General features: G+C 34.0%; 1 protein-coding gene across 2 annotated transcripts in view; it reads left to right on the forward strand.

Moving 5' to 3' along the window:
• Nucleotides 1-23,683, forward strand: part of LOC111043462 (nephrin) — a 227,446-nt gene that overhangs the window by 45,808 nt on the left and 157,955 nt on the right. For both annotated transcript variants that reach the window (XM_039425564.1, XM_039425565.1), the window contains exon 2: nt 3,875-4,028. In XM_039425564.1, the coding sequence (XP_039281498.1) occupies nt 3,875-4,028 (154 nt within the window). The remainder of the gene's footprint in view (nt 1-3,874; nt 4,029-23,683) is intronic.

The raw sequence follows: 23,683 nt of genomic DNA on the forward strand, positions 1-23,683 counted from the left end.
GGGCCTTAAGCCGTGTCCACACTGGACAAATTTTCGACAAACATGTTTTTTGAAACAATTGGGCGAATTTTATCAAACAAACAATGTTTGCCCCTCAACAGCATGTTTGCCGCACATGTATGTCGAAATTTGTTCAATGTGACGGTTGAACCTGCATGCACATACACTGTCATCAGCGAGAGGCTTCCAACATAAATCAAACAAGTAATAACAAAAATAGTTTTTTTTTATTTACAATGCAAATGAAACTATGTAATAACATTGTTAGATAAAATAATAAGGTACAGTAGTCCTTGTGCTATTTTCTTCCAAATTTAAGGTGACAAAGTGCAAACCACTGAAAATCACAAATTGATTATAACGATACAAAGAAATATTTAACCCCGGAAAATCGCAAAGAAAAATGAACAAAAAATTGGAGATAGAAAAACCTAACCCCAATAATTTTTGCTGGAAGCCTTCCACTGTGAGGGCTCAAAGATGTATGAGGACACGTGTAACATTCATTAGTGGACGTTTCTGCCATCCTTATGAATTCTATTGAATTTAACACAATGGTGTCAAACGATGATGTCTGTCAAGCTCCTCCCAATCTTTGGAAAATTCATAAGGACGGAATTCAAAAAAATCGAGCATCCAGAAATCTATGTGTGTGTAACTGGTTTAATAGGGATTTCTCAAGACTTACATAACAATACACTTACATATAGCCTACTAAAAACACCAGTCTAGCTGAGGATGGGACAGGTGTAGCCCCGAAACCATGGTCCTTTGTTGAGACAAAATGAAAGTGGTATTGACAACATCTCTGTCTCATTTATTCATTATGGAGAAATACTACAATATCTCTTCAAACAATCAACATAACATTCAACAATAGTTATTTGTATATCTAGAGTGAAAAGTGCTGTTTTTTCTCCCTGAGGGAAAAGTTTGAAGCCCGAGGCGAAGCCGAGGGCAACAATTTTCCTGAGGGAGAAAAAACATTTTTCACTCGTGATATACACAACATTTTTCCTCCACCTACATTTTTATAAAATGCTAATAAAATGATTTTTAAAAACGTATGTGACCAAACAATGTGTTTACAACATATTCTAAAAAGTAAACAGAAACAACTGGCTTGTAATCACAGTTCTCCTCCGACAGCACTATCTGTCGGCTAAAGTTGTAACAACAATGACAGCCAAAACTACAGCTATGATGAAGTTCCCGTTTCAAATTTGATTAGTTAATAAGTAATATTCGTTGGCTGATATTTTGAATAACATGGAAAAAAGAAAAAAATATAAACATTTTTTTAGTATAGTGATATGAGTTTGTAATAATAATTTCAACATACAAACATAAATTTTATATATCGATCAAATGTCTGGTTGAGGTATTGAATTTAGTAGTAAAAAAAAAAAATCAATACCTCAACCAGACATTTTGATCGATATATAAATTTATGTTGTATGTTGAAATTATTATTACAAACTTCATATCACTATACTAAAAAATGTTTATATTTTTTTCTTTTATTCCATGTTATTCAAAATATCAGCCAACGAATATTACTTATTAACTAATCAAATTTGAAACGGGAACTTCATCATAGCTGTAGTTTTGGCTGTCATTGTTGTTACAACTTTAGCCGACAGATAGTGCTGTCGGAGGAGAACTTGATTACAAGCCAGTTGTTTCTGTTACTTTTTAGAATATGTTGTAACACTTGTTTGGTCACATACGTTTTAAAAATCATTTTATTAGCAGTTTTTATAAAAATGTAGGTGGAGGAAAAATGTTGTGTATATCACGAGTGAAAATTTTTTTCTCCCTCAGGAATTGTTGCCCTCGGCTTCGCCTCGGGCTTCAACTTTTCCTCAGGGAGAAAAAACAGCACTTTTCACTCTAGATATACAAATAACTATTGTTGAATGTTATGTTGATTGTTTTTGAAGAGATATTGTAGTATTTCTCCATAATGAATAAATGAGACAGAGATGTTGTCAATACCACTTTCATTTTGTCTCAACAAAGGACCATGGTTTCGGGCTACACCTGTCCCATCCTCAGCTAGACTGGTGTTTTTAGTAGGCTCTATGTAAGTGTATTGTTATGTAAGTCTTGAGAATCCCTATTAAACCATTACACACACATAGATTTCTGGATGCTCGATTTTTTTGAATTCCGTCCTTATGATTTTCCAAAAGATGGGGCGGAGCTCCTGGAATTTTCACAGATATGAGACTTGTGAAAGTTGATAGAGCTTATCAATGACTATTCTAGGTATAAATTAGATCAAAATCGTTGGAGCCGTTTTCGAGAAAATCGCGAAAAACCCTGTTTTTTTACAACATTTTTGCAATTGTAGCCGCCATCTTGAATTGCATTTGATCGAAATTGTTCGTGTCGGATCCTTATAGGGGAAGGACCTTAAGTTTCAAGTCATTCCGTTGATTAGGAGATGAGATATCGTGTACACGGTCGCACATACACTCATACTCACACACACACACACATACAGACCAATACCCAAAAACCCACTTTTTTGGACTCAGGGGACCTTGAAACTTATAGAAATTTAGAAATTGGGGTACCTTGATTTTTTTTCGGAAAGCAATACTTTCCTTACCTATGGTAATAGGGCAAGGAAAGTAAAATCACATAGCCCTTCTTACCATAATTATTGAGATTTTCAATATCATATTACTGGAACAATAATTCTGATAATCCTTTTTAAAATACGATAAAATTATTATTTTTTTTAATTTGATAACTATTATTTTCACAAATACTAGTAGTTCTGTGAACAGTAGACCTCGCGCAGTTTAAAACCAGAGCCTCCATCAGAGTGAAAGTCCTTTTCTGACGTGTCGGCGAGATATCGGTGTGTAAACAACAATGGTAACAAAAGCCGAGTTGAAAGCAGAGAAAAGTCAGGAAAAAATATTAATAATATGCTACTTCGAGCTATTATAATTATATTGCATTGCATGCAACTAATAATCGACAGCTGATTTATGATGAATAATTTTTGAGTCTGATTTATATGGTAATATTGGCGTTCTCCTTTTTTTTTTTATCATCCTTAAAATACAAAATTTCAAAAGAAAACCTTATGTATACGTCGACGTGAAATTCAAAAAGGAACATACCTGTCAAATTTCATGAAAAACTATTGCTGCGTTTCGCTGAAAATGCGGAACATAAAATAATCTATATACATAAAAATCAAGCCTCGAATTTTGACATTCAATAACTTTTTTATGTGTGCACCGAATTCGATGATTTTTCCAGTTGTGCTCGTTATGTTCAGGATCAGGTTTATGGCCTATTAGATTTATAATCCAACTTCAGGACTCTTTCCTACGATCCTTCAAAGTTTTCATGTACCCTAATCCTTATGGGAGAAGATTTGTGAGCTGGCCACACACAGAAATAAAAATCAGCTGTTATAATCATTGTGTCATCCAACAGCCGTCGGTAGATAGTAGACAAGAGTGTGTGCTGCTCCATAACCGCCCATGTATTTTATTCTAAAAACAAAATGACTGTTCTGTGTGTAACCATCCAGCAGTGCGGCCTCAGGATAAAGACTAACATTGCTTTGTTTCGAATGATTGTGCTGTCTTCGGTGTTCAGAATTTATTGATTTTTAGTAAGTTATTTATTTTGAAGTTGGAAAATTATCTATAATAAACAAAATACTGCATCGGGCCTCCCCATGTGTGCATCCAGCTAAAGTTTGTCATGAGATGCATTAGCTGTTTGGCGGTACGAAGTTCGCCGGGCCAGCTAGTCATAAATATAAACATAAAGAGAAATGCAAAACCGTCGACTTGAATCTTAGACCTCACTTCGCTTGGTCAATTATTCATTTTTGTTGCAGTTGCTGTTCATCATGTGCAAGCAATCGCGGGCAGAACAGCTGAGCTGCCCTGCCAGCTGAGCACAAAGCAGCACAACGACAAAGCACAACTTGTTCTCTGGTACAAGACAGACGACAACGTCAAAGCCCGTACCCCATCAACACCCATCTACAGGTAACAAACTCATGTTAAATTCAGTTAGTAGATAGAAAGGTACCGGTGGTACAAAAGTCTGTTAATTTTCAATCATGATTAAATGCTACGAGAGCCAATCAGAGAAGAATTTTCTGGAGAGAAGGCTTCTATGATTGGTTCTAGAGTAATTTAGTTATGATTGAAATTCAACAGGTGTTTGTGCAACTGGGCCTTAAGCCGTGTCCACACTGGACAAATTTTCGACAAACATGTTTGTTGAAACAATTTGGGCGAATTTATCAAACAAACAATGTTTGCCCTCAACAAGCATGTTTGCCGCACATGTATGTCGAAAATTTGTTCAATGTGGACACGGTTGAACCTGCATGCACATACACTGTCATCAGCGAGAGGCTTCCAACATAAATCAAACAAGTAATAACAATAAATAGTTTTTTTTTATTTACAATGCAAATGAAACTAATGTAATAACATTGTTAGATAAAATAATAAGGTACAGTAGTCCTTGTGCTATTTTTCTTCCAAATTTAAAGGTGACAAAGTGCAAACCACTGGAAAATCACAAATTTGATTATAACGATACAAAGAAATATTTAACCCCGGAAAATCAGCAAAGAAAAAATGAACAAAAAAATTGGAGATAGAAAAACCTAACCCCAATAATTTTTGCTGGAAGCCTTCCACTGTGAGGGCTCAAAGATGTATGAGGACACGTGTAACATTCATTAGTGGACGTTTCTGCCATCCTTATGAATTCTATTGAATTTAACACATGGTGTCAAACAGATGATGTTTGTCAAGCTCCTCCCAATCTTTTGGAATTCATAAGGAAGGAATTCAAAAAAATCGAGCATCCAGAAATCTATGTGTGTGTAATGGTTTAATAGGGATTCTCAAGACTTACATAACAATACACTTACATAGAGCCTACTAAAAACACCAGTCTAGCTGAGGATGGGACAGGTGTAGCCCCGAAACCATGGTCCTTTGTTGAGACAAATGAAAGTGGTATTGACAACATCTCTGTCTCATTTATTCATTATGGAGAAATACTACAATATCTCTTCAAAAACAATCAACATAACATTCAACAATAGTTATTTGTATATCTAGAGTGAAAAGTGCTGTTTTTTCTCCCTGAGGGAAAAGTTTGAAGCCCGAGGCGAAGCCGAGGGCAACAATTTTCCTGAGGGAGAAAAAACATTTTTCACTCGTGATATACACAACATTTTTCTCCACCTACATTTTTATAAAAACTGCTAATAAAATGATTTTATATACTCTTCCTCATTCTCTATTCCTTATTATCTCTTCCCTTTATCATCTTCCTTCCTTTATCTCTGATTTTTAATCACTCCGCCAATTTATGTAGGTGCATAACAATATTATCTATAGTCATTCTGTATTCCTTTTTTACTTTCCTTGCCCTATTACCATAGGTAAGGAAAGTATTGCTTTCCGAAAAAAATTAAGGTACCCTAATTTCCAAATTTTTATACGTTTCAAGGTCCCCTGAGTCCAAAAAACTGGTTTTTGGGTATTGGTCTGTATGTGTGTGTGGGTGTGTGTGTGTGTATGAGTGTATGTGCGTCTGTGTACACGATATCTTATCTCCCAATTAACGGAATGACTCGAAATTTGGAACTTAAGGTCCTTCCACTATAAGGATCCGACACGAACAATTTCGATCAAATGCAATTCAAGATGGCGGCTAAAATGGCGAAAATGTTGTCAAAAACATTGGGTTTTTCGTGATTTTCTCAGAAACGGCTCCAACGTTTTTGATCAAATTCATACCTAAAATAGTCATCGATAAGTTCTATCAACTGCCACAAGTCCATATCTGTAAAAATTCCAGGAGCTCCGCCCCATCAATGCAGATAGATTCTCAATTATCAGGTTCAGATACAATGCAACAAAAAAATCAAGTGAAGAGATTGAGCATGAAAATCTCTACAATTAATGTTCAGTAACATTTTCACCTAAAATTGGAAATAAGCTTCAAATTAGAGAAAATGTGATTATTCAATTGCAAATTATTGTTGATTCGATTATATCATTCACTATGAAGAGATAGCAGACCTCATGTGTGTCTCCAGCGTTGTTGCCCTGTCACCAGCTGGCTCAAATCTTTGAATAGTAAACTTGAGATGCGCGGGAACACTAGCGTCAGGTGATCAATTTTCATAACGGCAAGGAAAGTTGTGTGAGTGCGCCACACCAGATTTTTCATATCATATACAGTTCAATAATTATTTTCTTAGTCTATATTATGTAAATTCATATATAATTTTGCTGTATTGTGAGCTATTGTGATATGAGTAGTGTATAAGCATAGAGAAACAATATTTCACACTCACATACAATAATTATTATGAATATTTACCACAATATTATTCCCAATAATACGCAAAGCTGGAGATTATTTCAAGCATCATTTTCATAATTCTTGAAGATAATCAAATTCAATCAATATAGTCTATGCTGCTATGAAGCTTTCAAAACAAAGGATTATTAAATGAACCAGTAGGCAAGTATTATTGCTGCTAAATTCAGGCCCTTATTCACATACTTGGTTGAAACGAAGAATTATTGTCAACTGTTCGTTTAAACCCCGTGTGAAACATATTATGATTAATGCAATCATATCTACAAGTAAACGTGGTTCAGCGTTAAACCAAGAAGAAGAAGAAGAAGAAGAAGAAGAAGAAGAAGAAGAAGAAGAGAGACTAAGAAGAGAAGAGAGAAGAAGAAGAGAGAAGAAGAAGAAGAAGAAGAAAAGAGAGAAGCAGAAAGAAGAGAGAAGAAGAAGAAGAAGAAGAAGAAGAAGAAGAAGAGAAGAAGAAGAAGAAGAAGACGAAGACGAAGAAGAAGAAGTAGAGAGAGAAGAAGACAGAAGCAGGACGAAGAAGAAGAAGAGAAGAAGAAGAAGAAGAGACGAAGAAGAAGAAGAAGAAGAGAAGATGAAGGAAGAGATGATGATGATGACGATGATGAGACTGATGATGACGATGATGATGATGAGGATGACGATTGATGATGATGATGATGATGACTGATGATGATGATGATGATGATGATGATGATGATGATGATATGATGATGATGATGATATGATGAGGAGATGATGCTAAGATTCCCAAGACTTAGGGCCATATGCTAACACTTCGTTTAACCATAGAGAAACAATAGCATAAGTAGATATCCCATGGTATAGGGCGTTTATGTCGCAACTTTTACTGTTATCCCAAGCCGATAGTTCACATAGTTCTTTCCTATGCAGCTGTGTGATGCTGTTATTCTCTCAAATTGTGCCGTTCATACACTATCACCCCAACAAAACAGTAAAAATGGACAATAATCGACAGTAATTGGCTTGAGATAACAGTAAAAGTTGCGACATAAATTCCCTATACCATCGGATATCTACTTACGCTATTGTTTCTCTATGGTTAAACGTAGTGTTAGCATATGGCCCTAAGTCTTGGAAATCTTAGCGGAGTTGTGAGATATTCAGAGTCATTGAGAAGTTAATTTATTTTTGAAAGTCAAGTTCAAGTAGGAATGAAAGTTCATCAAAGTCTGTTGTGAATGAATGATGAAAAGTTCATTATTCTACTCATTATCATCATTATCATCATCATCATCATCATCATCATCATCATCATCATCATCATCATCATCATCATCATAATAATTCATAATAATCATAATCATTAATCAATCATCATTCATCATCATAATCATCATAATCATCATCATCATCATAATCATCATCATCATCTCATCATCATAATCAGATCATCATCATCATACATCATCATAATCATCATCATCTCATCATCTCAAACATCATCATCAGCATAATATCATAGTTTCTTCTCTTCTTCTTCTTCTCTTCTTCGTCGCTTTCTTCTTATTTTTTATTCGTATTCTTCTCTTCTCTTATAAACTTCTTATTATTCTTATTATTCGTCTTCTTCTTCTCTTCTTCTTCTCTCCTTCTCCTTCTCTTCTTCTCTCCTCTGTCTTCTCTTCTTCTTCTTTTCTTCTTCTTCTTCTTCTCGTTTCTTCTTCTTTTCTTCTTATTCTTCTCCTGTCTTTTAATGTATTTTTTTATATTATTATTCTTAGTCTTCTATCTTTTTCTTCTTCGCCTCCTGTCTTCTTTATCTTCTTCTCTCTCTGTATTCTCATTTATTCTCTCCTTCTTCTTATCTCTACATTATTCTTACTCCTTCTTCTTATTCTTCTGCTTTCTTCATTCTTATCTTATACTCCTTATTCTCTTATTCTTCTTTTACTTTTCCTTCTTCTGGTTCCTTAGCTGTCTTCTCTTCTTCTTTTTTTTCTTATTCTCCTTATTCCTTCCTACTAATCCTGTGTTATTAGTCTTTTCTTCTTCTTATTCTTCTTCTTCTTCTTCTTATTCTTTTCTCTCTTCTTCTTTTCTCTTCTTCCTCTTCTATTATTTTCCTTTTTTCTTTTTTCTTCTGGGGGCTTTTCTTCTTCTTTTCTTCTTCTTCTTATCCTTCTTCTTCTCCTCCTCCTCCTGTGTTCTTCTTATTCTCTTCTTCTTCTTATTCTTCTTCTTCTTCTTCTTCTTCTTCTTCTTATTCTTCTTCTTATTCTTCGCTGTCTTCGCTTATTCTTATTATTCTTTGCACTGTATCTTCTTCTTCTTTATGCTGTCTTCTTATTCTTGATTCTCTTCAGCTTCTCTTCTTCTGCTTGTCTTCTTCTTCTTCTTCTTTTCTGATGTCTTCTTATTTCTTCTTATTTTATTCTTCTTCTTCTTGTTTTCTTCTTTGTCTTCTATTCTTCTTCTCTTTTTATTTTTATTCTTATTTTTATTCTTCTTATTTTCTTCTTCTTTTCTTATTCTTCTTCTTCTGTCTTTTATTCTTTTATTCTTCTTCTATTCTTCTTCTCCTGAGGTTTTTCGTCTTATACTTATCTTATTATTCTTCTTCTTCTTTTATTCTTATTCTTCTTCTTCTTCTTATTCTTTTATTCTCTTCTTCTTATCTTCTTCTTTCTTCTCTTCTTCTTCTTATTCTTCTTATTCTTCTTCTTCTTCTTTTCTTATTCTTCTTTCTTTTTTTTCTTCTATTCTTCTTATCTCTCTTCTTATTCTATCTCTTCTTATTCTTCTTCTTCTTATTATGATTATTATTCTTCTTATGCTGTCTTCTTTTCTTCTTCTTCTTTCTCTCTTCTGCACTGTCTCTTCTCTCATCTTCTTCTTCTCTTCTTATTATTCTTCTTCTTCTTCTTCTATTCTTTCTCCTTCTTATTCTTCTAATTCTTTACTTCTTCTTTTCTTCTTTTCTTCTTCTTCTTCTTCTTCTTCTTCTTCTTCTGGCACTGTCTTCTTTTATTTTCTTTGATGTCTTCTTCTTCTTCTTCTTCTCTGCTGTCTTCTTCTTCTTCTGCTGTCTTCTTCTTCTTATTCTTCTTCTTCTTCTTCTTCTTCTTCTTCTTCTTCTTCTCCTCTTCTTCTTCTTCTTCTTTCTTCTTCTTCTTCTTCTTCTTCTTCTTTTCCTTCATTCATCTCGAGCTTGGATGATGTCTGCAGACGAGCTGTCTCAGAGAAATAATACTAGACAGTGAAGTTTCCTTGGGAAGATTCATCGTAAACTGTCACAGCTCCTCTCATAAATAGCACCTCTGCATCTCATTCATCCAATGCTGACAGGTTGAAGTACACCTTGCCAACTTGCCCGGCTATTGTTTGGCTGGATGGTTTTATAAACTTTGTCATTGAAACTGAACTGAACTTGTCCAAGTTACAACATGGAAGTTCGCTGTGAATCATTAATCAAAGCAATTAACGTCTGCAATTAATAACGAGTATACACTGGAGCCGATCAGAGTATACAAGTTCACTCATTGAAGGATGGGCTGGATTATGATGCGAACTGATACAGATTTACTTAGTTGAAGATTCAAATTAGTCTATAGCAGAAGAATACGAGATAGTAGTACAAAGATACGAGATATGTCTAAAAAATCTGGTGTGGTACATTTACATTTACATTTACATTTATTACATTCCTTAATCACAACATCAAATTAATGATTGGGAGAGAATCAACAGGATAAACCCAAAACTATTCCTCTCCCTAATTTTGATAAAAATAGTTCAAATGAGGTTATGAAAACACTCACACAACTTTCCTTGTTCATTGATCTTTAAGCCTCATTCTTAAACGGGAATAATTTAGTGGAATAACATAATGCCGATTGGCAGCTAAATAATTGAAACTGCAATTATACTATTGTTATTGTTATCAGAGTATATTTTCCTTTGTTTGATTTATGAAATTTGATTATTTTTCAAAACAGCTGTTCTGAAAATAAAATATTGACGGAATAAACCTGCTCTACCTACCTACCTCACGCACGAGAAGGAGGTTGCAATAGTTATTTGTGCAACTAGTGCGCAAAGTGACAGTTTGCTGCACTGAAAGAAACGTTTTCGCCACACTGCACAGAAAGCAGCTGTTTTCCAGTCCCTACGTAGATCTGAAAGACCTTGTTTGCAGACGACGTCAGAAAAGGGTTTCTTTTCCGGTCTAGGCCAGAAAGTTGTCTCTTTCCAGCCGCTCATGGAAGTAGTTAATAAGTCATCCGCTAGATCGGGCGAGTGTCCACTTCCATCATCTGCTGAAGTCGCCATGATTTCAGTTCCAGTTTCGAATCAAACTAATTCGCTTCGCAACCAGTTTTATTCAATTATTCATTGTTGATTAGTGCATTCCGATTTTCAAAAATGCTTGAAGATGACTGTGGTATTCCAAGTGAAATTTTAAAAGAATCTGAAATCCTGACTTGCAAATCTTCTACCACTAAAATCAAGAGATAGGTACGATAGCTTAACGAGTATTCTTTATTTTGTATTCTTCATTTATTTTGTCAGCAATATCTGTAGTGTGGCGAAAAATATCGTTCGCACCACGGGCAAAAATGTTTTTCCAGCTCTTAATCTTTTCTAGTCCTCGGCCTACGGCCTCGGACTTGAAAACCGATTTCGAGCTGGAAAATCTCATTTTCTGCTCTAGGTGCGAAAATATACTATTACGCCCGAGCCGTAGGCGAGGGCGGAATGGTTTCTTGAGTGCAGTAGAGGAACTTTGCGCACGTATTTCACATCAAGTTTTTCCTACAGTTACCATTGAATATGAAAAGTGGGTAATTATGGGTAAAAATGCCTGAAATCCATCAATTTTTTTTTCTGTGTAATTTTATTTGATAAAAACCTTAATTTATTGTCAATTGAATAAAATGTTGTCCTTGGTTATAATATCTAATACTAATTTGCGCGTTGGCTTGGTGCACGTTGCTCACTATAGCAGCCCAGTCACTCTTACCAACTTCATTTTGATTTTGCTGCACTGTTGCTCCATATAACTACTAAGTATTTTGCGTTGCCATGTTGCAAATCGGAGTGCAGAAAACTTTGGAGCGGAAAAGTGATTCTTTGCGTTCTGTAATCAGTGCAGCAATGGCCACTTTTCAACGTAACTGTAGGAAAAGTAAATTTCTCAAGGATGGAGTGGACCCCCTCTTAGTTTCTCAGAGAGAAGACTCATGCCAGTAAATAAAGCTGATAAATAACTATACAGGGTATGAATTTGAAAAAAATTGGTCAATTCATTTTTGAAAAAATTGTGATAGAAATTTAACAAAATTTATTCTTCTCAAAATTATTACGGAGCTCCATCAATTTTCCCAGAAATGAGACTCATGTCAGTTGATAAGGCCTATAAATAGCTATGTAGGGTATAAATTTGAAGAAAATCGTTAGAGCCGTTTTCGAGAAAACCGTGAAAAACATGGTTTTTTAGTCATTATACGCCATTTTTTCCGCCATTTTAAATTGAATTTCTTATTGTCGGATCCTCATGGTATAAGGACCTTAAATTTGAAATTTCAAGTCAATCGGTTGACACACCCAAAAATCATGTTTTTTGACTCAGGGAACCTTGAAACGTAGTCTATAGAAAACATGAAATTAGGGTGCCTTAATTTTTTTTGGAAAGCAATACCTAAAGCTTACCTTTGGTAATAGGGCGAGGAAAGTAAAAAAGATAATCTCAAATCGAAGTAAGGTGATTGTTCCTACTAATCACCTCATAGGCAAACTGCTATATGGTGATTAAAATTAAGTATCCTCATCAATATTAAAAATCACAACTTTTTGTTGTAATGAATTTGGTATTGTAATGAATGATAAATGACTCTTAAAGAATTTAAAATAGGCCTTTAACCATCATCGGTAGAATGAAGAATCCATATGCAGGATTTCCAGTTAATTAGTCCAGTAGTTGAGACGTGATGATAAATCATTCGTGAATTTCCTATCCCGTACGTGTATAAGCCGATTCTTTCCTTTATTATAATTATAGATAATTATTTTATAGAAACTCCAAAGAACTATAAATTGTATACTCTGAAGTGTATTGTATATTGTCATTCATATTATAAAGTATGCTGTAAAGTGTATCTTATAAAGTTATATTGTATATCTCAGTTGAACAGCCCTTAACTTCCCAGTGTAGGTATAAGTTGAAAAAAGTTTTTACTTCACTAGAAGTGAAATAGTTTCTATAAGCAAACGGTGGCGCTTGCACTACTTGTAGAGGTAGTTTGGAAGAGAGAGTGTGTGTGTGTGTGAGAGAGAGAGAGAGAAAAGAGAGTGAGAAAGAAAGAAAGATAGAGTGAGAGAAAATAATAAGGAAGAAAACAAGATGTAAAGTAGAGGCGTAGATAGAGCGAATGTAAACAAGTGGCTTGGAGCTAGTCAGTAGAAGTAGTGATATGAATAGAAAGTGGAAAAGTAGACAGTGAAAGAAGAAGAAGGAGAAGAAGGAAAAGAAGAAGGAGAAGAAGAAGAAGGAGGAGAAGAAGAAGAAGAAGAAGAAGAAGAAGAAGAAGAAGAAGAAGAAGAAGAAGAAGAAGAAGAGACAAGTGAAAGAAAAGTTGTGCAAAAGTGACTAGGGGCTGGCTGCTTCTTCTCTCACTCCCTTCTCGTGAAAAGCAGAACTACGCTTGTTATATAAACTGAAATTCACTGTCAACTGTCAGCAGCGAGTGAATAGGAAGCATTAATGTTAACCATAAGGCACGCTGACAGCCGAAAGTGTGAATCTCACTTCTAGAGCTGAATCACTCTTTTTCGACACTTTTCGGAGCAGCGAGAAAATTTTTTGTTGCAGTTCTTTTCGGAAGGTAGAACATTGTGCACTGCACAGCATATCGATGCAAAAGTACACTGCTAACTAGATTTATTGTTCACTGACAATCGGAATGGAGGGTCAGAATAACCCTTTCAAGACCCTTTCAAGACCTTTAATGTAGGCTTATGAGTGAATTATCCAACCCTCAAATGGGAGTGGAGAATATCTATAGACTGGTTATTCAACAGTAAAAGTTAGGTTACCTCCAAGGATATAGTGGGGTTTCATTATAATGACAGTGGAAAAAGATAGGAGAGCAGCGTTGCCGATTCTCTGCTGTTACGTTCAAATCAAATAAAATGTATTGCAAAATTCATATAATTAATTTACAAATACATGAACAAAAATTCAGTCTCATAAATTGGAAATTTACTAACATAATTACAAAAGCTTTCATTGAAACTGAATAATAATGTTATATAATATGATATTGGCGTTGGCAGCAAAACAAAGTTTGTGCGCTAGCAACGAGCAATCAGTAAGCACTCCAATTTGAGAAAAATAGAGAAAAGTAACTGTATGAAACGAAAATTTAGCGAACTCTTTCAACAAAAATTTAACAAACACTTAAAAAAAGGAAAAAATCATGATAATGGAGTAGTTCATTATTAGTCAACAGTGACGTTAGAAGTTTAGTATTTCTATCAAGCTTGATTACATCATTTATCAAATTAAATCACCATCTATTAAGTTTTAAAATTTGTTCTCTGTTCAATTGTTTCATACGACTAGGATGACATTGGAAAATCATGATAAGTTTGTTGGTACAATAGTATCATGGAGAAAATATACCGTGTTAGTTACAAGATAGTTAAAAGATATCATTGCATCACTCGTTTCTGGTTTCTTCATCATTACTCCTATATTAAGTTCAATTCAATTCAAATCGTTTATTGACAAATAAAAATTGAAATGCTATAACAACGTAACTAGTAGTTCTGTGAAAAGTAGACCTCACGCAGTATTCTCATCCACAAGTACCAGATGTCAACTGTTTTAAATGTTAATAAACTCAGTTCACGTTTAAATTTGTATTTCATATGATATAATTCATCCAGTTCCGTGATGATCTTTCTATCTGATGGATATTAATTTTTTAGAATCAAAAATATTATAATTTCTCCAGCATTATTTAGTTCATTTGTTTATTTTTATTCACCTATTAAATTCGTTTTTTCGAATGTGAGAATATTGATACTGATGGGCACGCATAATAATACCATGACTGCAAAACAAAATATTGAAACCAAAGACCTTAAAGCTGCGATAGACCAAATTTATTGAAAAAATGTTAATAACTCAATCCTTTTAGATTATATTAGTTTGAACATAACTTATCATAAACATGATGAACATATGTGTTTGTCAACTTCCGTTCAATCTAATAGAATCTATAAGGATTAAGTTATAACCATTTTGTTAATAACTTTGGTGTAAGCCCAGCTTAGAGATGCATACCTCTTTAATGTCTGATTGAAACTATAGACCTTATACAAATACAGTAATAGACTGGCTTCTCCACACATCTGTGTAATCACTTGTCAGCTGATTTATGATGGATAATTCTATAGTCTGATTTTTACTCTAATATTGGCGTATGAAGGAGGCTCATTTTTCCTTTTATATTATCCTTGAAATGCAACATTTTCAAGAACCTTGTATATACGTCGACGCGCAATTTAAAAAGGAACATATCTGTCAAATTTCATGAAAATCTATCACCGCGTTTCGCCGTAAATGCGCAACATATAAATATATAAACATAAAATCATTTAAACATTAAGAGAAATGCCAAACCGTTGACTTGAATCTTAGACCTCACTTCGTTCGGTCAAATATCATAATCTTATTTTGACAATGTGTATTAAATATTTAATTCTATATCATTTTTCGCTACGGAATTATTCCCTTCTTTCCCCCTGCCTACAAAAATTGGACTCTGTTATAGCAGATCATGGTCTGGAACTTTAAAATAACACTTATAAAAGAAACTTTTCATAACTTTAATTAAAACTACGAATCTAACATCGAATTGTAATCTGTACAACTCATCCATGATTAAATTACCCAACCGTAAATAATCAAATATGAGTGAATCAAAAGAAGGTTTCTCATCTCAAAAATATGAAGTAGAGAGTCTTATTCTCCATTGAATTGAAAAAATCTTTATTCATTAACATGTAAAAATACATATGAATAGTGTCATTCTCCATCCACTTTTACAAAAAAAGCATATAATTCAAATGTTGTCGATTCCAGTCAATACTAAATACAAAAATATAGGGAGTAGGAAGTCTTGGGACCGGTTGCAGAAAAGCCGGTTAAGTTTTAATCGTGATTAATTCCACGATAACCAATCAGAGAAGTCGTCTTCTCTAGAAAAGCCCTTCTCTGATTGGTTCACGTGCAATTAATCACGGTTAAAATTCATCCGACTTTTGTGCAACCGGGAACTATTCTTCATTCTTCATTTACTTTTACAAAAATCTAGTGTGGCGCACTCACACAACTTTCCTTGACATTATGAAAATTGATCACCTGACGCTAGTGTTCCCGCGCATCTCAAGTCTACTATTCAAAGATTTGAGTCAGCTGTTGACAGGGCAATAACGCTGGAGACACACAGTCTGCTATCTCTTCATAGTGAATGATTTAATAGAATCAACAATAATTTGCGATTGAATAATCACATTTTCTGGAATTTAAAGCTTATTTTTAATTTTAGGTGAAAATGTTACTGAACATTTATTGTAGAGATTCTCATACTCAATTTTTCCATTCGAAATTTTTTGTTTAAATTGTATCTGAAGCCTGATAATTGAGAATCTAAAATCAAACTTCACATAGATGGGGCGGAGCTCCTGAACTTTTTACAGATATGAGACTTGTGGCAGTTGATAGAGCTTATCAATGACTATTTTAGATATAAATTTAATCAAAATCGTTGGTGCCGTTTTCGAGAAAATCGCGAAAACCCCTGTTTTTGACAGAATTTTCTCCATTTTAGCCGCTATCTTGAATTGCATTTGATCGAAATTGTTCGTGTCGGATCCTTATAGTGTAAGGATCCTTACCTATGGTAATTGGGCAAGGAAAATAAAAAAGCACATCATTCAAATGTCAACAGTTTCAGTCAATACTATAACTACCAACGCTTCACGAAGCTGTCATAAATACAGCTAAGGTAGAAATAATTCATTTTACTCCACTAATCGACATGTACGGACAGGATTAAGAGACGCAAGAGGAGAGATTACAAAATTGAATTAGTATAAAACTCTTTCCCATCATGTATTCAACATGCGTAGGATGAATATTCATTGATATCAAGCATGGATGACAAGGGAGTTGATTGAATTTTGTATAATTTTAGAACATAGGTTGATTCAACGTTCGCTGAACGTTTAATTCAATTATACGAAAATAAAATTTCAAAATAAATATATTAGGTAGTTGAGTGTGGAGGCTGTGAACGTGTACTTGAGAATAATAGGGGTTGACTGTATGTTGTGTATAATTAATCAGGGTTTCTGTTGATGTTGTAATGTATTTGATTTGGGTTATAAGTAGAAGTGAGTAGCATTTGGTGAAAAGTGATGTACTTTCTATATTAGGAACGGTGACCGTGTAGTGAATAATGTATAATTTTACTCATATGAAATGGTACAACAGGCTTATGCCCAGAACTGTCCCACCTCAAATTATCTGTACCTTTATTATTTGTACTAGTATCCTATACTATTAAACGAGCAGCTTCTGTTTATATGTTTGGATGTTTAGATGTTTAGATGTTTAGATGTTTAGATGTTTAGATCAGTGGTCGCCAAACAGTCGATCGCGAGCTACCGGTAGCTCGTGGGATAGTTTTTGGTAGCTCACAGGAATGCTTGGGTTGGCCACCATGCATTGAGAAACATGGCTACATAATTTTGCATTTTCTCACAGATATAACTGAGATCTAACAGAGAAGTTAAATTATTCAAATTTGCAGCTTGAAGGGAAAGATAGGGACATCGGTGGAATGATTTCAACTGTATCATCGTTTTCCAAGAAGCTCGAGATGTGGGAAAAGAATGTCGTCCAGTTTGAATATAAAACTTTCCCAGTCTGAAGAAAATCAATGATGAGAAAAATCCTCCACAGCACCGCAGTAATAACCAAGAATAAGTATCAATTCTTTCAGACTTGAGACAAGAGTTTGATCAACGATTTCAAGATTTTAAAAGCATATCGAATATGAAACAATTCATCAACTCTCCTTTTGTGGAGATCGATGCAGAAGATTTTACAGCTTGTGTTGTAAAACATTTTCGTCGAGATCAAGCTTAAGTTGAAATTGAATTTGTGGATTTTCAAAATGATTTGTCTCTCAGATCAGTTTCTACAACTGGAAATTTTTGGCCTGATATCCCCACAGAGAAATATCCAAATATTATTCAAGTTGCATTGAGGTTGAAAGCTATGTTCAGCTCTACCTACTTGTGTGAAGCATCCTTTTCAAGTATGAAGTTCATGAAAAATCTATATAGGATCAGACGGACTGATGAACAATTTGACAACTGCATCAGAATGGCGGCTACAACGTACACTCCAAACATCAATGGGATAAGTAGATTTCAACACTAGAAATGCATCTTTATAGGCAATAAAAGTGTGAAAATTTCATTTTGCGTACCGTAGGCCTACTTTCTTCAGTCTAATATTCTTGGTAGCTCACTAGAAGATTTATAAATTAATGCTATTCTAGCTCACAGGCTCATAAGTTTGGCGACCATTGGTTTAGATGTTTGGATGTTTAGATGTTCGTATTTCACCAAATCTCGAAAATGGCTCTAACGATTCTCACGAAATTCTAAACATAGAAGGTTTATAATATGAAGATTCGATTGCACTAGTTCACATTCCTGGGAAAACTCGCTGAAGGACGTTGAAAGGATAATTATCATTCATCCTTGGAAAAACAGCTGATAATAATTATCTCGTTGTCTGTTGGTGATGGAAGTGAGTGAGCGAGTTCATGTGTGTGGGACTGTGTCAAAATTATGACTCAGCTGTTGAACTTTGAGAGTTTTGAGCTCAGAACTGACAGTTTTGGGCATAAGCCTGTTGTGCCTCCTCATATAGCTGTAAAAATAATTGTACGACTGAGAAAATGAATAAATAGAAATATGAACTATAAATTCAATCTTTCGTTACAAATTTTCTATGCTTTTACACTCCCGAGCAAAGCTCGGTCCCCCGATATTTTTGTTATCAACTTTGGAGTAAACGCAGCTCTAGCATATTCTTCAAACTAGTTGTATAAAGTATAATATTGTATCCAACAAGCATTGTTACTAAAAACATTGAGCAATGGTTTTTCCATTTTCACGTTCTCGAACCAGGTATTGTAAATGTTCCCTCATCATCTTTTTTTTATTGTATTGTTTTATGTATTCCCTGTGTGAAATATTCACTCCATGATGGCCTCAAGACGTCACAGTGGTTAATTGGATTCTACTTTGTCATATAGTATGTATACTATTCTTAAGTTTTTGATTCTTCTCTGAGCCTTTGAGACTTTTGTATATTGCTGTAATACTTTCTTTAGCTCTTTTTAATTTAATTTTTATATCGCTTCTTACTTGACCAGAATTGAAGCAGAATAAGTTAACTGCATCTCACTGCCAACACACAAGGACTCTTATGTTGGCAGTGCCGAATATTACATTGATTACATTGATACACAAGTCAGTATAGTAACTGAGGCTAAGATATAATATTATAAATATGACTATAATAATTGTACATTATCAAATAAATAAATACATGGATCAATATAGCTTAATTTTTTTCAATACTGTAGTCATTTTATTGGCAAAATTGACAGACATTTTCTTGAATCATGCAGAGTTCAAGTGTTTTACTCAGAGAGACATGGGAGTAAGAAAATCAGGAACCCTACCATCTTCCAATCAGATCTCTTGAACTCTAGTCTATTTTTATCTGCGAAAAACGAGTTTTCCCGTTCGCGAATTCAACTGATAGGATTTGAAAGAAGTCCAAGAGGAGAATCTCCACAGCTATAAATGCACACAATGAGAGCAAACGAGACGGCAAACCTTGTAAGAATGAATGAGAAAGATCGTCAAGTACATCATGGTATTAAAGGCTCCCCAAGAACCAAGTTAGTGGAAGCAGGACCTGGAGAGAGCACTCAGGATAATCCACAATGGCGGAGATTTGAGCGGCGCTGTTGACAGTAAGAAGTCATTTGGAGGGAAGCCTTTCAAAGCGCAGGTCAAACGGATGATTTTTGATAAGGGATCAAGATAAGAAAGGTAAAAGGTAGGAGAGAGATGTCATGAGAGTTTATAAGGAATTGTAGGTTATTACTTGTGTGGGAGAAGAAAGGAAGCTCCATGAAAATTGTGAGTTTTTGTAAGTGGAGTATTTTTAGTGGGACTGTTTGTTCTTGGAGTACCTACTTGTAGTGCTTATTCAAGTTGGCAATATAGTATTTTTGACCGAGCGAAGTGAGGTCTAAGATTTATGTCGACGGTTTGGCATTTCTCTTAATGTTTAAATGTTTGAATGTTTGAATGTTTAAATGTTTGAATGTTTGAATGTTTGAATGTTTGAATGTATGAATGTTTGAATGTTTGAATGTTTAAATTTTTGAATGTTTGAATGTTTGAATGTTTAAATGTTAAAATTTTTGAATGTTTGAATGTTTGAATGTTTGAATGTTTAAATTTTTGAATGTTTGAATGTTTGAATGTTTGAATGTTTGAATGTTTGAATGTTTGAATGTTTGAATGTTTGAATGTTTAAATGTTTGAATGTTTAAATGTTTGAATGTTTATATGTTTATATGTTTGTATGTTGCGAATTTACGGCGAAACGCGGTAAAAGATTTTCATGAAATTTGACAGGTATGTTCCTTTTTTAATTGCGCGTCGCGTATTTACAAGGTTTTTGGAAATTTTGCATTTCAAGGATAATATAAAAGGAAAAAGGAGCCTCCTTCATATGCCAATATTAGAGTAAAAATCAAACTATAGAATTATTCATAATAGATCAGCTGACAAGTGATTACACAGATGTGTGGTGAAGCATTTCCATAAGGTCTATAGGTTCAATCAGGTACTCGTGGATGAGAATACTGCGTGGGGTCTACTGTTCACAGAACTACTAGTATAGTGAAGTCCACGTTATAATGGCAGTGGAAAAACATAGGAGAACAATGTTGCCGATTCTCTGTCTTGTCAATGCCTTCTATAGACGGTAGCTGATACAGGTTTATTAATGTAATATTAACTGGTCATTGTTTTTGTATCTAGAGTATTTTTAGTAGATCTATTCGTTCTAGGAGTACTTGCAGTACTTCTTCAAGTTGGCAATAAATAGTATTTTATAGTGAAGTCCACGTTATAATGGCAGTGGAAAAGCATAGAACAATGTTGCCGATCCTCTGTTTTGTCAATGCCTTCTATAGACGGTAGCTGATACAGGTTTATTGATGTAATATTAACTGTAATATTAATAGTAACTGGTCATTCTCGTTTAAAATAATAATTTATATTTCATTCAAGAAATTATATTTTGCATTTAAAGAATTTCCCAAATTAAGATGAGATATTTGGTTAATTAATTATTAATTCTACATTGTTGAAAGACGATCCGGCAACAGAGCAAAATGAGATAGAGATAGGGCTATCCGCTTTTTTGAATGATTGACAAGGACAACAATACCATTACTAATCAAACACTGCTATTATAACGTGAGCCTCACTCTAGAAGAAAAAGAATGAGTGATTCATCACCCAGTTGTTACTGACATCTATTGACAGAGTTCGGAAGCACACCAATGTTCAAGGAGAAAAGTGGGCGGAGCTTAGAGCTGGGTAGCTGTGGGCGTGTTTTTTTAGATATTCGTCAAGTCCAGGTTTCAAATATGCTACCCTGATTTTGACTGGTTGATAGTCTACGAAGGATTCATAGACAATAAATTATATACAATAAAGTTGTTAATCTCAATAATCTTCTATAATACAATAGAAAGAATGATAAATTATGGACAATAAAGTTTTTAATCTCAATAATCTTTTATAATAAATAATAAAGGAAAGAATTGGCTCATGCACGTACGGGATAGGAAAATCACGAATGTATTCAAGATTTCATTAGGTCAAGTTTTCAATAAGACCCTTACGTAGCACAAATTACCAAAGTAGAGAAGAAATGTTCATTCATATTCCATTCCGAAAACCAAGAACCAAATAAGACTATGATAATACTAGAGACCCCTAGGTTGAAGAACTCGCTCATGAACTGTTGTATTGATCTCTGAGACCCGCAACTTCTAATTATACAGAGCAAATAATTCCAGCTGACTGATAATTGATAATCAAAACAATTTTTTTTCTTGAACAATGTTATTTTTGTATCCTGAAAAAAGACGAAGGAGTGAGTCAATTCTGTTATCCAACGAACTTGACCTGTAAAAAGGTTCGAAGAATTCGTGTTCAAAATTTGAAGCTGATTGATCAATTCTCTGTAAAGTTTTCGTCTAACATACAAACATACAGAAAACGGCTTTGGGCTCTTTCAAGTCAAGAGTGAGAACTTAGCTAACGCTTGTTTAATGATATAGACTACTAATAATATGATATTATAAATATAAATATTTGAAATATTTTATAAATAGGTCTATGATATTTTAAATGTCAAAAGAAAGCAGTAAGAATAATTTGCCACAAGGCTCCTCGTACTCCATGCAAATCATTATTTATTGAACTCGGACTATTAACACTGCCATCTTTGTATGTATTGTCATGCTTGATTTCAGTGAAGAAAACTGAAAATGAATATGATGTTAACTCTAGGATACACCAACATAACACTAGACATAGGAATAATAAAAGAGTCGAGTATTGCCAATTTACAAGTTCTCAAAAAAACTGGCAATAGATGTCAATAAAACTTAATAACGCTTTGCCTGAAAATATCAAAAGAATGAGCTTTAATAGTTACTGTAAATATTTGAAAAAAGTACTGGTCGATGAATGTTTATATAAAGTTGAAGATTTCTTTGTAATAGATGTTTTAAATTGATGTTTTCTGTGTTATCAATGACGTTGTTGTAACATTTTCATGTTGTGTGACAATAAATAATTTGATTGATTGATTGATTGATATTAGACTACTAATTATATGGTATCATATATTTCTCATGAAAGAGATGATTGGATACTGTAGCAGCTGCCACGTGAATAATATTCCATTCTCATAAAACAATGCTTTGTGAAATCTTCAATGATAATGTTTACATAAATATTATCGTTCAAGCCAACGTTTCCACTTACTTGATTGAAAATCACAACAAAACACAAACGGTTAAGAGAATCTTCTCATTCAATTTGTTTCAAATGGTAGAAACGATTCAAATATTTCTCTTGTTTCATTTTGTTTCAAATGACGAGGAAAATTTTCATCCCACAAATTCAATTACAGAAGTATGTTAACCTACCAATACCGTAATTTTCGTACCGAGGAAAATTTTCATTCTACAAATTCAATTACAGAATTATGTTAGCCTACCAATACCGTAATTGAAACTTGCAATAATACACGTGTTTCAGCTCTCATCTCATTATGAATGAGATTATATTATTGTATGAATGAATGAACAGGAAATACTATTTCACCGTTTTGCCACGTGTGCTCCAGTCCTAAAGCTATTGATTCCCACAGTGAGTTTGCGTGTCCCATATTATTATTCCAATGTGTTTTAATGGGACTGTTCATACTAGCTTGGCCGGGCTGGGTGTGAATAATTTGATTGATTGATTGATTGATATTAGACTACTAATTATATGGTATCATATATTTCTCATGAAAGAGATGATTGGATACTGTAGCAGCTGCCACGTGAATAATATTCCATTCTCATAAAACAATGCTTTGTGAAATCTTCAATGATAATGTTTACATAAATATTATCGTTCAAGCCAACGTTTCCACTTACTTGATTGAAAATCAAAACAGAACACAAACGGTTAAGAGAATCTTCTCATTCAATTTGTTTCAAATGGTAGAAACGATTCAAATATTTCTCTTGTTCCATTTTGTTTCAAATGACGAGGAAAATTTTCATCCCACAAATTCAATTACAGAAGTATGTTAACCTACCAATACCGTAATTTTCGTACCGAGGAAAATTTTCATTCTACAAATTCAATTACAGAAATATGTTAGCCTACCAATACCGTAATTGAAACTTGCAATAATACACGTGTTTCAGCTCTCATCTCATTATGAATGAGATTATATTATTGTATGAATGAATGAACAGGAAATACTATTTCACCGTTTTGCCACGTGTGCTCCAGTCCTAAAGCTATTGATTCCCACAGTGAGTTTGCGTGTCCCATATTATTATTCCAATGT

This window comes from Nilaparvata lugens, chromosome 4 (genome assembly GCF_014356525.2).
Source record: "Nilaparvata lugens isolate BPH chromosome 4, ASM1435652v1, whole genome shotgun sequence".
Taxonomy (NCBI): Eukaryota; Metazoa; Arthropoda; class Insecta; order Hemiptera; family Delphacidae; genus Nilaparvata; species Nilaparvata lugens.